At 54.1% G+C, this 11,164-nt stretch overlaps 1 protein-coding gene across 1 annotated transcript; it reads right to left on the bottom strand.

Moving 5' to 3' along the window:
• Positions 1 to 2,287: 2,287 nt before the first annotated feature.
• Positions 2,288 to 10,918, bottom strand: PERM1 (PPARGC1 and ESRR induced regulator, muscle 1). Its single transcript, XM_062603889.1, has 4 exons — positions 10,768 to 10,918; positions 7,885 to 10,218; positions 5,661 to 5,777; positions 2,288 to 4,068 (listed from the first exon to the last, which is right to left on the bottom strand). The coding sequence occupies exons 2-4, from the start codon at positions 10,214 to 10,216 to the stop codon at positions 3,989 to 3,991; spliced, it is 2,529 nt and encodes an 842-aa protein (XP_062459873.1). The 5' UTR covers positions 10,217 to 10,218; positions 10,768 to 10,918; the 3' UTR covers positions 2,288 to 3,988.
• Between the last annotated feature and the right edge of the window lie 246 nt (positions 10,919 to 11,164).

Genomic DNA, 11,164 nt, shown 5'->3' with positions numbered 1-11,164 from the left:
CTCTTTGGTGACGGGAGAACAGCAAGGATGCACGGAAAAGGTCGTTGCTATTGTGGTGGCTGCTGCTATTGCAAAAGAAGGGGAGCTCCTGGCTCCTCCCTTCGGGGTGAGATACAAGATGACCTCCCCACAGAGGGAGAGCAGAGAGCTTAAAAGGTCAGAGAATAAACCAAGCATTGAAATTGCAGGCAAGTCCAAGCAGGTTTCCTTGGAGGACACCAGAGACACTGCGGCTTGGCTGAGCACAGCAGGCACTCCCAGAGCTCCAAGTCCTGACACCAACCAGGTCCTTCAACATCTCCTTTTGCTTCTGCGGTGAGCTGAAAACATCCATCTTCTGAAATATTTATCTCACCCGCTTCTTCCAGGGGAGATCAAAAGGAGCGTGAAATGCACCTCTAACCTGATGGATCCTCTGGTACCTTCAGTAAGTGTTAGCAAGGGGAGGTGCCAAATCACATTTGCATCTCCAAGCCTGAGCTGTAAAGGAGGAGACACCAATTACCATAGAAAGGCAAAGGGCCCTGGCTAGTGGAGGTGACAGGCATCTCACGTTGCCTACAGTATGACATGAGTACAGAACTCTCCTGGGAAGAAACCTAGCACGAGGTTTTGAACACTGGGATAGGGGCATTGAGAGAGTGAGATGTACCCTGTGTCCCTGGAGTGGGAAAGCAGGCCCTTGGTGACACTGCGCCTTTCCCAGGTAAAGGTGGTCAGGGACAACCTGACCCTTTTCCCACCCCAAATGCAGTGTTTTGACTATGTATGGCCCACCTATGGGATGCTGGGAGTGCAGAGCATTACCTGCCATTCCTGCTTCTTGCAACATCTAGGTCTGATTCCTTTCGGGATCGTATCAGACATGCACCCAAACCAGCTTTCCTGCAGCCTCCCATCAGTGCCACTCCTGTGCAGCTCAGGAAGGCTGATGGTAGTCTCTGACCATAACCTGACTGTCTGCAAGGAGCAGAACAAGCTGGTAACGTGCATAAACCATGCCCAGAGCCTTCAAGCAATGGTGGCAGGAGAGGGCACTGCTTCAGCCGTGATTTAGCAGCTATACGTTCACTGTGAGGTTCTGCAGCCCAGCCTCAACTCACTGAGCTTCCTCATTCCTCGCAAAGGAAGACCAAGAACTGAGCTGAACTGGCACTTTGGTTTGTGGGGAGCAGAAGATGAGGTCCCAAAGCAAGGGCTTGGGAAAGGTCAGGCTGACATGGGTACACACAGACACCCCACATCCCAGAACAGAGCCCTGCTCCAGCCCCTAGAGGGGCTAATGTCATCAGAAGCGTGCTCAGCATCATGGTTTCTAGCCAGAACCCCTCCCAGTTCCAGTGAGATCTTCAGGCCAGCTTTACAGCCACTGAGGCACAGTGACAGACCGGAATAGCTTTTCCAACCATCGAATTCACTGTTAAATTCAGTCACTTTTGGCACAATCATTTCCTAGCTGCCAGCATTGTGCCTGAATGTACTGTATATGTCTGGGAGGGAAATCAACTGTCCCTGCACCTGCAAAGTGAAGGGAAAACCTCATTTCCTCCAGATTTGTGTGACAAGAAAACACAAAATCAGAAAGATTCAACCCAAGCCAGCAGCCCGCAGGGCCCATTTGGGATTTAGCTCTGTCCTTACCCTGGGAACTTCACTCTGCATGGGGAATTAGATAGGAATAGCCCCTTGAGAGGAGCTGGCAGTCCCAGAGCCCCCTTGGATGGGATGATGGCTGGATAAACAGGAAAACAGCACACGTGAATGCTTCAGCCTCCCCTCTGCCTGCTCCTGCTCAGAATGAGGTTTGCTGTGCCTGAGGCTGCAGGGCCAGGCGTTCTGGGATGCTGCTCATGCAGAGCTCAGCTGCATCCTGGGGGACTGGGGAGGGCAGAGGCGATGAGCATCAATGGACCAAACCCAGGAGCTGCCGCTGTGCATTGACTTGTGCTCACTGATGTGTCCAGGGAGCCCCGGAGGAGCTGGCAAGAGCTGGTCTCTGCTCGAGTCCTGAGTGCTTTTGGGACAGGAGAGAGCAAAGGGCTCTCTGGAGCAGGCTGTTAGTGACAGGCAACTGCCAGGATGTGTCTTAGAGGGGCAGGCATGGGGCCTGAGCCAGAGAAGAGGAGAAGCAGCTCGTCTCCCTGCATACCCTGTCCTCAGCCAGCACAACTCCTACATTTTAGCATCAACATCACATCATGGATTGATTTCTTGCTCTTTAAAACTCAGCACTCGTTCAGCAGTTTCATACACAAACAATATCGAGACAGGAATGCACACAAGGGTATTAAATGAGATAGATCTTTATTAGAAGCTTCCAGCACATTTTATCTGTTCTCTTCCTCCACCAAACTCCTCTTACTGGCGATACAGCTACTATAGTCCATATACATCTATATATGGTCATATACATCTATATACTATAATCCATATACATATATAGTCCATGTACATCTCTCTCTTGCTGTTTACTGCTACATACCTCTCTGTACAATTGTACAATGTGCTCTCATCAGCAATAATACATCATCTTCAACACATCCCTACACACATTAAAATTGCATGGCACTCTGCATTGCAAGGAAAGAGCTAAACCTCTCCTCTCTGGCTTCATAAGACAAACATTGCCACAGTGCTCCTACAAAGCTCATAGGCAGATCCACACAGGTATTCCGGGCAGACTTCCCCCGGTTATCTTTATGGATCTGGTCCCTAAGTGCTTAACAAATCTCACATTCATGCTGTTATCAGACTTGGGAGTGGAGAAAAGCCATCATGAATAATGCCCTTGAGTGTTCAGGAAGGCACTAGAGACAGGGAAGAAACTGAACCACTTCCTTTTCCTTTTTCACCCCATCTTCCATCCTGGGTCCATTCCAGCCCTCTCCAGTTCCACAGGGTTACACATTCAGCCATGGCACTTCCTCCCTTGCCACCTCTTCCCAGCCACCTTTATGTCTCTAGGATGGAAGGCAGTGGAGGGACCAAGTCATGTATCTAGACCCTTCATGTGGTGATTGTCAGAGCCAAACATGTGCACATACCTTTTCCTCTTCTCCGACATGCTCCTGTCCTTAAGAGGGCTCTTTCCAGAGGCTTCCCTGAGCTCGGCCCCTTTCCCTGCTGCCCCTGCAGCCCCTTTCCATCCTGTGCAGCTCCTATAGAGCCCTTCCCTGCCGCCCCTTCCCCTGGCTCTGGCTGCAGGCTTCCTGCCCGTTCCCTGCCTGCAGCAGTGAGATGTGTCCTTGCAGCGGGTGCTCCGCACGCACAGGGCCAAACGCCACATCCATGGCTCTGGCTCAGCAGGGCCACATGCAACAGAAACCCTATCTCAGCCTGCTGAACTGTTAGACTGAGCATGACTTCTTTGAGCACAGTCCAAGAGGATGAGTCCTCCTGCCCTGAGCCAACCCGGTCATGGGGGACCTGGTCCTTGCCAAGTGAGCAGCATCTCCATCCCCCTTTACCCACACACAGCCAGCACATGCTTAGCAAAGCACCATGTTTGGACAGACACAGCTCTTCCCCAAAGCTCTCTCCTCCTTCACAGATAAGCCAGCTCCTTCATAAGAACAAAGCACTTTCCTGGTTTCTTTTGCTCTCTCCTCCATCCACCACCTCGGTGCCTTCCTTTGCCACCAGGTGACTGCAGCAGGGAGGATGGACAAGCAGCGCCCTAGAACAGACACTGTGACTGCTCCTAGGAGATAGCACAAGTATGCAAGAAGTGTGCAAAGAAAGACCAGAGCCAGCCCACGCCGGGCTCCTCTTCTGTCCAATCCAGGTACAAACTGCCTACCGTGTTGTAAATGACTGTCACCGGAAGGATCCTGCTTCCTGTGACATCCTGTCCCCTTTAGGGATGGGTCCATTGAAGTCTCGGTGCTGGGATCCAGGCTTTTCACACTTGACCAAGAGCAAAGTCCCCAGCTTCTGCCTCCAAACGTCCTCGCCTGTCCTCGGGAAGCATCGCTGGCGTGTGCTGGGACTAGGTCCGGGGACGTCCTTCTCTGACCTGCCTTCGGAAGTAGCGGATGGCAGAAAGGGTGCCAAAAGTTGCCAGGAACACTGGAAAAGAGCCCAACACGTTTCCAGAGTGAGGATGGGTGCTTCTCCCAAACCTGAAGAGCTTTTCCAGCCTTCAAGATCACCAGCAATGTGGCTCACTCTGGTCTACAGGACCTAGAGTTCCCTTCCTGCCTTTGCTTTTCCTCCCCACCACTTTGTACTTGCTCCCAATGCATTCAGCCCTGAATAGCCTGGCTAACCACACCTGATCCTGTTGTTTGGGCACATGGATCACACCAGCACGTCACAAGAAACAGCTGTTTTTAAGAGAAACACAACGTAGACTCCATGTGTGTGGTAGGGATGGGTGGTGGTTAGATACACAGGTTCATGTGGACATCGAATGGGCCTAACCTCAGCTAAGTAGAAAATGTCACCAGGGATTCAAGATAGTCCCTTCATTTTCTACTTCTGTTTGGGCTTCCTGGTTTAAATTTAGACGAGTTTGATTTTGGGGACATAGAACAGGCAAATTCAGCTTGTTGGAACCCAAAATGTCACAAGAGAAGTGTAAGCCATGATGCCACCTCCTTGCCAAGGTGCTTACTGCACACTGGGTTATGCAATCCCGAGGGCACGAGGCCCATATCCCGGTTTTTGCACCCTCTCTGAGGCCACATCTATGGTCTAATACTAAGAAGGCAAGGAGGAGCAGGCCAAAAGCTCCTTGTGATGACTGTACTGAGCAACCTTAGCTAATAAGCTATTCTCAGCTCAGGGTGTCAGCTTCCTGTGTGACCTTAGTGGGGAACATTCCTGCCCCAGACAAGCAGCAGGAAGCCCTGGTCCTACCCTAACACCCCATGGCAGGGGCTTTGGACCCAGCCCCAGGGCAAGGTTGCTGTGTTTGCTGTCCCACTCCCTCCTCATCCAGTGACCTTCACCCCTTGGGCCACAGGTCAGCTAATTTGTGCTGCCCAAGCTTCCTCTGTCTCCACCACTTATTCAAATGCTGTGGTTGGAGAGAAGAGGAACCCACAGAGCTCCTGCAGGACTCAGTGCACCAGGATAACACTTCAGCTAAGCTGTATTTAGAGGAAAGAATATACATTTACAGCACTTTAGAACAACGTGCATTTGTTCTAGGTGGGATGAAGGAGTCTAAGCCTGCATACTCAGGGTCCTGATTGAGCTTCTAGGCAGCATGGATCCTAAAGAAGCCTCTCTTGCCCTGGTACACGGGTACTGGTCTCTGTCAGAGGCTGGATGGAGCAGGGCTAAAGCTAGGAACACAGGCTTGTCCTAGAGCTAAGTTCAAGTCGGCGATCACTTTGTGTGGGGAAAGGACAACGGGAATAAGTAAGATAAGAGAGGGGAGATTGAGATGAGCTCTTAGGCAGAAACTCTTCCCTGTGAGGGTGCTGAGGCGCTGGCACAGGGTGCCCAGAGAAGTGGTTCTATGAATCAGGACTGCAATGTCCATAGGCATTAGAAGGTATTAGAAACTAACAGGATGCTTTGGGGAAGTAGGGAAATGACTGCATTTTCCCACAGGCAGTGTTAGGTGTGTTAGTATCCCTGCTCTTCTCATTGCCATGTCTTCCATGAGGTCCTTCCCACCCCTCTTCCTCCAGGATGGACACCATACATACTGGTCTTCCAGGCATCCGGAGCCTGCAGGTCAGAGGTCTTCACTGCCCAGGAGGCAAAGGCACAGAAGACGAGGCACATGTCTTTGTGGGTCAGCGCCAGTGGAACCTGGGGGCTCCCTGTGAGAAGAAGAGCAGGAGGTTTGGGGTTTCACACCACTTCCTCTGCCACAGCAGGCTCTGGTCCCTCTGTGGCAGTGGGTCCCTTGTACTGCTCCAGAAATACATCTTTGTCCCACATTTTTCCTCCCAGAAGATGTTATTTCACCATTGATCAAGTCAAACATGTCTATTGAGGACTCAGGTACATTTGCTAAGGAGAGGGGCACATTTTCCACCCCTCTCAGGTTTACACTTTAAGAACTCAAGGCAAATACTTGTTAATGCTGCCCATGGGCCTGAGAGGCACCACCAGTGGATATGATGCCTCCAGGACCTCTGACTGCATCACCACCCCCCTGAGTATCTTCCCAGCCTGGAAGTGGGGCTGGATTTAGGAGAACACAATTCCTGGGCTGGCTGCCAATGCAGTGGGGTCCCTCTGGGCAAGGTCCCCATCCATGTCCCAACACGCACGCAGCTCTAAGACAATGCAGATGCCATCAAGAAGCAGCAGTGCTCAGCATCTCTCTGCAGCAAGAGACAGCCCTCAGTGCTCTGCATGTCTTTCTCTGCTGGAGTTCCAGTCCACTTGGAGACACAGGGGTTCTTTTGCTCCTGTGGTTATTTGATCAGGTTTTTAATTAAAACTGGCTTATTAATTGGGTACACCATGGCAAAGGCATTTGTCTCTGTGCAAACAGGCTGGAAGCTCTATTTTGAGGCACCCTTTGGGATGACTCATTCATTGTTTGGTTTTAATATTACCTATGAGGCGCTGTGCCTCTGAGCATCATATAAGCTTTAAGATAAATACGCTTTGGTAGTGGGTCAGACTTGTTCTCACCTTATCCCTGTTTCTCTTACCTGCATCCCATAACAGTCAATGTGCAGGTGACCTCTGAGGTCTCGGGAGGGTGTTTTTCAAGCTAGCATGTGTTCTATAGTCCCCTTCACCTTTTCAGCTGGAAGCCTTGGACATGTTCCACTCTGTGCACATCATTTCCCCCACCACTATTAGCTCCATTAGCAGCCTTAACAGGAGAGCAGCTCAGCAGCCATTGCCTTATCTCAGGGGCATGAGTTCTTTGGTACAGAAGGATTGTGCTGCTCTGCCTCCCATTCCCTCATCAGAGGCACAGCTATGTGGTTCTGCAGGCAGCTGGATGGGTGGGGGATCCCCATCTCTGCCTGATCTTGCAATAAACCCAACCATATTTAATGCAGCTAAATGCCTCAGTAAGTTTTCCTTGGCCAGAGTGTAAAAATATAGATCAGATCCGCAGTAAGTTATATCCATTCAGGGGAAGAAGTGAATCACCTAAGACAGGGACTTCAGGCCAGGCTGAGTTTCAGGCTGTTGCATGCATGCTGTCATGCCCACCTCTGCCCCAGGACTGGAGTTTATGGAGGACAAAGTAAGGTATGCATGGGATATACCCATATTCTCTGTCCGTGCCTCCTGCAGTACTGGAAGCCAGCCAGCAGCACTTGCTTGGCATAGGGGCAGTGTAAGCATCACGAGAGACAATGTGACACAGGATGTCCAGTGGGACTTGGTAACCTACGTGGTTTCCAATACCTGAAGGGGCCTACAAGAAACCCAGAGAGGGACTTTTTATAATGGCATGCAGTGATAGGCCAAGGGGGATGGCTTTAACCTGACGGAGGGGGAAACTGAGATGAGATATTGTAAAGTTCTCCCCTGTGAGGGTGCTGAGGCGCTGGCACAGGGTGCCCAGAGAAGCTGTGGCTGCCCCATCCCTGGCAGTGTTCAAGGCCAGGTTGGACACAGGGGCTTGGAGCAAGCTGCTCTAGTGGAAGGGGTCCCTGGTTGGAACTGGATGAGCTTTAAGGCCCTTCCAACCCAAACCATTCCATGATGATTCCATGATGGTGGTGGCTTTAGGCACGCTTTCCCTGCTAAAATCCAGTGCTGCTATGTGCCAGGGTTAACATGCCCGGGGTGTGATTTGACCAGCTACACCAGCCCACCTAAATGCTCCCATCTGTATGGGGGCCTCAGCACCACTGTGGCTGAAGTGGAGATGGCTGCAGCAGGGCAGGGCTGGGAGCGGGGTCACATCCATCCCTATGGGGCTGTCGGGCAGGGATAACAGTGCTTTACCTCTCAGTGCAAGGGCCATGTCCAAGTCAGACTGTGCCTCGCTTCTTCCCAGCGGACCTAGCGGGACGAGGGGGAGATTCTCTCCGGATCCTCTCCGCACAAGAGCCTGGGGTGCTGGGACTTGGCGTCCGACGAGATGCCTTTGCAAGAGGGTCTTCAAAGCCCCCACAGCTTTCTTCACCTCGGAGGTGGGAGCAATGGAGAACATCCCTCTCCAGCCCCCCATGTTCCCAGGCCCATCCACAAAGAAGTGTTCGTACACCTCAGGGACTGAGATAACCACGGAGTCTTTGACTGGATCCAAGTCGGCATCCTCATTTTGCAGCTCAGTGTGGTCCAAGCTGCTGAACTTCTTTCGCTTCCTGTCTTTACTCTTGGCTTTTTTCCTCTTTCCTTCTGGTTCATTGAAAAAATACTCATAGAGTTCAGGCAAGGAGATTTCCCTTTCCAGTGTTTTTCCCCCCTCCACTGAGTTCCATGTTCCTTCTTCTTCCTCTTGGGAGTCACAGAACAAATAGTCATACATCTCAGGCCAAGTCACGTCCAGGGTGTTTGTCCCTGCGAAGGTCCCAGCTTCAAAGCAAGGGGGACCCAGCTCCCTGGGGACCTCAGCTGCAGGCTCCACATGAGCTCTGTCTGCAGCATGCCCCCCAAAAGCCACCACACTCTTGGGATGAAGAGGCTTCTCCTGGCATGCCCCTCCTGAAGGAGCTGTGGCTCTGCTGGCACCATCGGGGATCACAGTGTCACGTACGCCCAAGCCACCAGCCTGCTCTGCCTTTGGTTGCTTGGTGGCCTTCACCTTCCCCAGGGGCTGTGCCACCGGCTCCTTCACTTTCTGCTTTGGGGGAGTGCTCACAGCTGGGCCACCCTCATCCACACTAGGGCTGGGCACCAGCTGCTTGCTCTCTGCTGCTTCCTCACTGCCCAGCCTCACAGGAGCTGGTTTAGGGGCTGGTTCCTTCACCTTCTGCTTCAAGGGGATGCTCAGAGCCACATCACCCTTATCCAAACCAGGGCTGGCCACCAGCTGCTTGTTCTCTGCTGCTTCCTCACTGCCCAGCCTCACAGGAGCTGGTTTAGGGGCTGGGTCCTTCACCTTCTGCTTCAAGGGGATGCTCACAGCCACATCACCCTCATCCACACCAGGGCTGAGCACTGGCTTTTTGCTCTCCACTGCCTCCTCACTCCCCGTCCTCACAGGAGCCGGCTTGGCTGCCTTCTCCTTCATCTTCTGCTTTGGGGATAAGCTTGCAGCCAGATCACCCTCATCCACACCAGGGCTGGGCACCGGCTTTTTGCTCTCCGCTGCTTCCTCACTGCCCATCCTCACAGGGGCCGGCTTGGCTGCCTTCTCCTTCCCTTTACTCTTCCTTGAGGACAGTGGCGAGCTTAAAGGTGCCTTTATGGGCACCGCAGTCCCCTGTCCTGCAGCCCCCACCGGCTCCTTGTCCCCCGGGGCTGCCTCGGTGGCACTGGCTCCCCGCTGCCGCCGGCTCTTCCTCGTCTGCGCTGGCACCTTGGGCCTCACAACCTCCGGGGAGCCAGCGGGGGAGCAGCGCTCGGAGCCGGCTCTGTCCCCGCTCGCCTCCTCCCGTGCTGGGGACACGGGAGCTTTGGGGGCTGCCTCCAGCGCTGGACTCGGGGGGGGTTCACGCGGGGGTCCCCGTGGTCCTGGTTCCAAGCGGGAAGCGCTGCCGAGACCTTTCCTCGCGGATCTCCCTGGGGAAGCAGGCACCGCGGGCGAGCCGCCCTGTCCCGGAGCCGCTCCTGCATCCCCTCCGTGCTCGCTCCTTCCAGCCGGCTCGCCGGGACGCTCCATAGCCGGGCTACCGCTGCCTGCTCCTTTCTGCGGCTGCGGTGCTGCTGCTTCGCATGCTGCGTCCTGCGCTGTGCCACCAGCCGGGCTGGCAGCGGTGCCTGCGGGAGGGCAGGGGGGCTGCCTGCCCTGCACACTGGGCATTGGAGCGGATGAAGGGCAGCCGGGCTCGCCGCTCGCACACAGGATCCTGCCAGCAGAGCCCACGTCCGCTTCGTCCGAGAGGAGCTCCGGCACGGAGAGGTGCCCGTCGGCCTTCCAGCCTGGACAGGCGTCTCCGGTCACCCCACGTGGGGCAGAGCTGCCCGTGCCAGGCCCTGGCCTGCTGCCCACCCTGGCTGTGACCGGCCCGTCTGTGCTTCCCAGCACGCCGTCCCCTTGCTCAATGTCACTGAGGTTCTGCTCCTCCGCTGTGGCCAGCGAGGCCGGCGGGAGGTTGCACTCCTCCACCGCCAAGAAGAACTCAGCCCAGTCCCTGTCGTTCAGCTGGATGCTGTACTCGAAGTCATCCATGCCTGCAGCAGGGAAACAAGGGATGGGGACGGAGAGATCAGGGCGTGAGGAAGGGCCACCATCATCAGCAGATGGAAGCCCCTAACCCTTTGTCCCCAGGTTCCTGCCCTGCATTCCCTCATCTTCACTCACTTCCAGCTGAAATCAGAGGGAGGCAAGAACAGAATCAGCAGGACAAGCATCGCTGTGCTGGACCACAGCCCAGCCAGCACTGAGAGAGACTACTACTACCCCCCTCAGGTCTGCCTCTGCTCCCGAGCACAGCAGCACTGAGAGCCTGGGTTTCTCTTCACAGCAGCCCTGCACTTCCATTACCCCTTTCCTTCTCCTTTTGCCTACAACCCATTTTAAAAAGTGGGGGATTTACACTCCAGAGCATTCCTGCTGCCACAGCATCACGCATGAAGGTGGCATGAAACACAGCCCAAACAAGGACACTGCAACAAGCCATGCCCGTGGCACTGGGGAAGGAGATGCAACAGAGCCCCAGACCAGAATAGGGCATCCAGCAGCAGGAGAAGTAGCAGAGAGATCACAAGGCTGCATCTTACCTGTACCACAACCTGAGCCGGTGATGGAGCCATTCAAAGAGCCACGCAGGAAAATCCTCCCAGCACAACATGATGCTGTACCCTTGACAGGGGCAGAGAGCTCGGCTCCAGCACAGATCCATTCAGGAGCTAAAATTAGACACCCCCCCTCCCTCCCCAGTGTGTCACTTGAGATCTGAGTGTGATGGGTTCAGACAGGGCAGGCCCATATATAGAAGCTGGTGGGGAAGATGCGGCGGTGCCAGCCAACGCCTTCCTGTCCCACAGCCTCTGGGGTCTCCAGGACCACTCCTGATGCCCACTGATGCGGTTGCCCCATGGCGTGGCCAGCAGAGAAGTGGCCCATGTACAGAGCTCACAGCCTTTGACACAAGGCAGAAAGTGACATATGGATGGT

The sequence above is a fragment of the Pezoporus occidentalis genome, unplaced genomic scaffold (genome assembly GCF_034315485.1).
Source record: "Pezoporus occidentalis ecotype Australia unplaced genomic scaffold, CSIRO_AGI_Poc_V1 ctg119, whole genome shotgun sequence".
Classification (NCBI taxonomy): Eukaryota; Metazoa; Chordata; class Aves; order Psittaciformes; family Psittacidae; genus Pezoporus; species Pezoporus occidentalis.
Note: the sequence above shows the minus strand (reverse complement) of the source record. Positions and strands in the feature narration are given on the sequence as shown.